The 2,544-nt window shown below is 44.7% G+C and overlaps 1 protein-coding gene across 3 annotated transcripts in view; it reads right to left on the reverse strand.

Annotated features, from left to right (window-relative positions):
- Positions 1–2,544, reverse strand: part of MLXIP (MLX interacting protein) — a 56,167-nt gene extending 53,623 nt beyond the window's left edge. For all 3 annotated transcript variants that reach the window (XR_003093085.1, XM_025199135.1, XM_006015261.3), the window contains exon 1: positions 1,789–2,544. Coding sequence is in view for 2 of the 3 variants with exons in the window: in XM_025199135.1 (XP_025054920.1) it covers positions 1,789–2,003 (215 nt within the window). In the remaining variant the exon portion in view is untranslated. The remainder of the gene's footprint in view (positions 1–1,788) is intronic.

Here is a 2,544-nt window from a genome sequence, read left to right on the forward strand (position 1 = left end):
CCCTACATACCAACCAGTGTGGCTTCAACTAATTTGCAAGCTGCATCTTAAGTGGCAAAATTCAGTCCCATAATTCTTCATCAGAGCAGCTGCACTGCTGGTGAATGAGTGTCCAATTTTCTCCACTTCCTTATTCTCTGGAGAGATTGCTGATGAGGACATGTGCTGTCTACATGCTCAATCAATCATTTTCTGAATGGTGAACAAGCCTCCAGTGTCACTAATGTCCAAATGCCCCACACATCCATTGGACAGGTCACCTAGCAGCCTTACAAAAAACATTAAAACACATTAAACATTCAAAGGTGCAAACTTTGTTCTCTGTGTAGTCTGCCGATGACAGAAAGGCTCCACCTGCTTACCAGACACCCGTGCAGGGTACTTCATGACATCCCCCTAACCAGCCTCGAGAAACACCTATGCAAAGACAAACCTTTGACTGGAGAGCCACCAAGGTTTTTTCTAGATTTTGCCATATTCTTTGCTCAATACGCAGGGCCTTTACATCAGAATCATGACTTCTGCTACAAAAATTTAGAGGTTATTTAATATTTGTATACCAATTTTTCACCATTACCACCCCATATTTGCTCTCTCGTGTTATGTATCACCTTACTGATACAACGACAGAAAATGTATAAAACCTAACATAACCAGACAGCAGAGATTTAAAAAATGAAGCCTGCTGAAGTTCTAGTTTGCTTTGTCACCGGTGTGTGCTGCGGGTTTCCTTTTTGTATTTCTCCGAGGTTGGCAGTCTGGTTAATTCTGTTTCAGTGTCACAACTTGGTTCTACTACATTAGCACACAGCTCTCTTGTCTGAATTCATATTTATACACATCTATTCACACACAATTGAAAATTCGCTCTCCACGGGAAAATGATTTGCTCACTAGCAATTGTTAGGATAACAATAATCAAAAGAAAACAGTTGGTTCAATACAGTTTGCATTTCATAAACCTCAGCATCTAGCCAAGTTCACTGCTCCCACTCCTGCCTCTATGGCTCCTTTTATACAGCAACACTTGAAAAATAAATGGCAGAGGAACTCCAGGGTAAAGAAGCACGTTTGCTTTGAGTAGATTTCAAACTAATGGTGCCTATAAATGAAAAAAATATATTTTCATGCATAGGTTCTTAAAAACTCCCCTCCCCTTTTCAACAGAAATCTAAAAATGTGGATCCAAACTGCTGCTGATCCTTAATCTCAGCAGTGTCACAAGGACCGCAAGCTCATCTTTCCCAAACAGTCTTTTATTCCACAGCACAACTCCCTTGTTTCCCTGCCTCCATGTTGGAAGGCAGACAAAGGCGATACGCGTGAGGATGGTATCTTACTGAACAGGGGGAAGGAAACACTGAAGTTGAGTTGGAGGCCTGAATACATTCAGGAAGTATTAACAACAAACTCTTGAGACCCGGAACAAAGGAAATGAAATGTTAGGAAACATGCTGGCTAACCACCATTCCTTACACCTGCTAAGGAAAAAAAATGCAAATTAAAAAAAAAATTCCCCCCAAATCCTTGTTGACTTTTTCATTTGAAATGGGGCAAAAAAACAGGCAGGAACCTTTAATCCTCTTGTTAAATATTCCTCCTCAAAGAGGCTTTACTAATGCATTCATTACTGCTAACTTTGATACCAAGAGGCTGAGCATCTGCATCACTTGCTGGAGTCTAGAGCTGCTGCAGACAGACAGCTCAACATGGCCTTGGATCCTGTCAAGACCGGGTGCTTTTATTTTCATTTCTGATTCTGAAACTGACCCCATTCCTCCAACTTACGACACAAGGGAGAAGCATGTACAATGCGTGTAGGACCCATGAATTCCGATGGGGGTTTTTGTGGGGTGCCAATTGTCGGGGCAGCGGAGACGTATTGACAGGCTTTGCGTTTTGTCAATGATGCACTTTTCCGCTGCAACCTCCACGCCCCAAGTCCTGCTACCAGAAGAGTTTTTCCATCTATTGACTCTTCTGTGAAACCCTTGACATTTCATTTCTACCCAGGCAGACAAGGTTGTTGGGGTGAATCTGATATCTTTTATTAAACCAACTTGCACAGTTGGAAAAGCGTTTTCTTAGCAAGCTTTCGGGTTGAAAAACCCTCCGTCAGGTCTCCTCGCTTGGCGTGCGTGTGCTCTTCCTGTACGGAGCGAATCGCAAAGACGACTTTTACACTCTTTTCTCCGACGCGTGACCGAGGGCGTTTGCGCCCGAAAGCTTGCGACGAAAGAAAACAGCGCGTGCGAAAGTCCCGTTGATCTGATAAAAGACATCGTGCCCGAAAGCTTGCGAGTCACGAAACTGGAGGGGGGTGCAAAAATCTCGTCGGTCTGTTTGCAATAAAAAGACAATTCTGCGTGCAAACGTCTGGCTGGTCCGATAAAAGACACCGTCCCTACGGTGGCCTGCTAGTTTAACCCTTTGAGGTGTCTGGTGCGGGTGAGCCACCCGCACGCAACAGCAGGGACGCACCACGCTGCGCTACACTACGCCAGGGGTGAAACGTCGTGCCCGGGGCGGGGCCCGCCCCGCGCA

The sequence above is a fragment of the Alligator sinensis genome, unplaced genomic scaffold (genome assembly GCF_000455745.1).
Source record: "Alligator sinensis unplaced genomic scaffold, ASM45574v1 scaffold628_2, whole genome shotgun sequence".
Lineage (NCBI taxonomy): Eukaryota > Metazoa > Chordata > Crocodylia > Alligatoridae > Alligator > Alligator sinensis.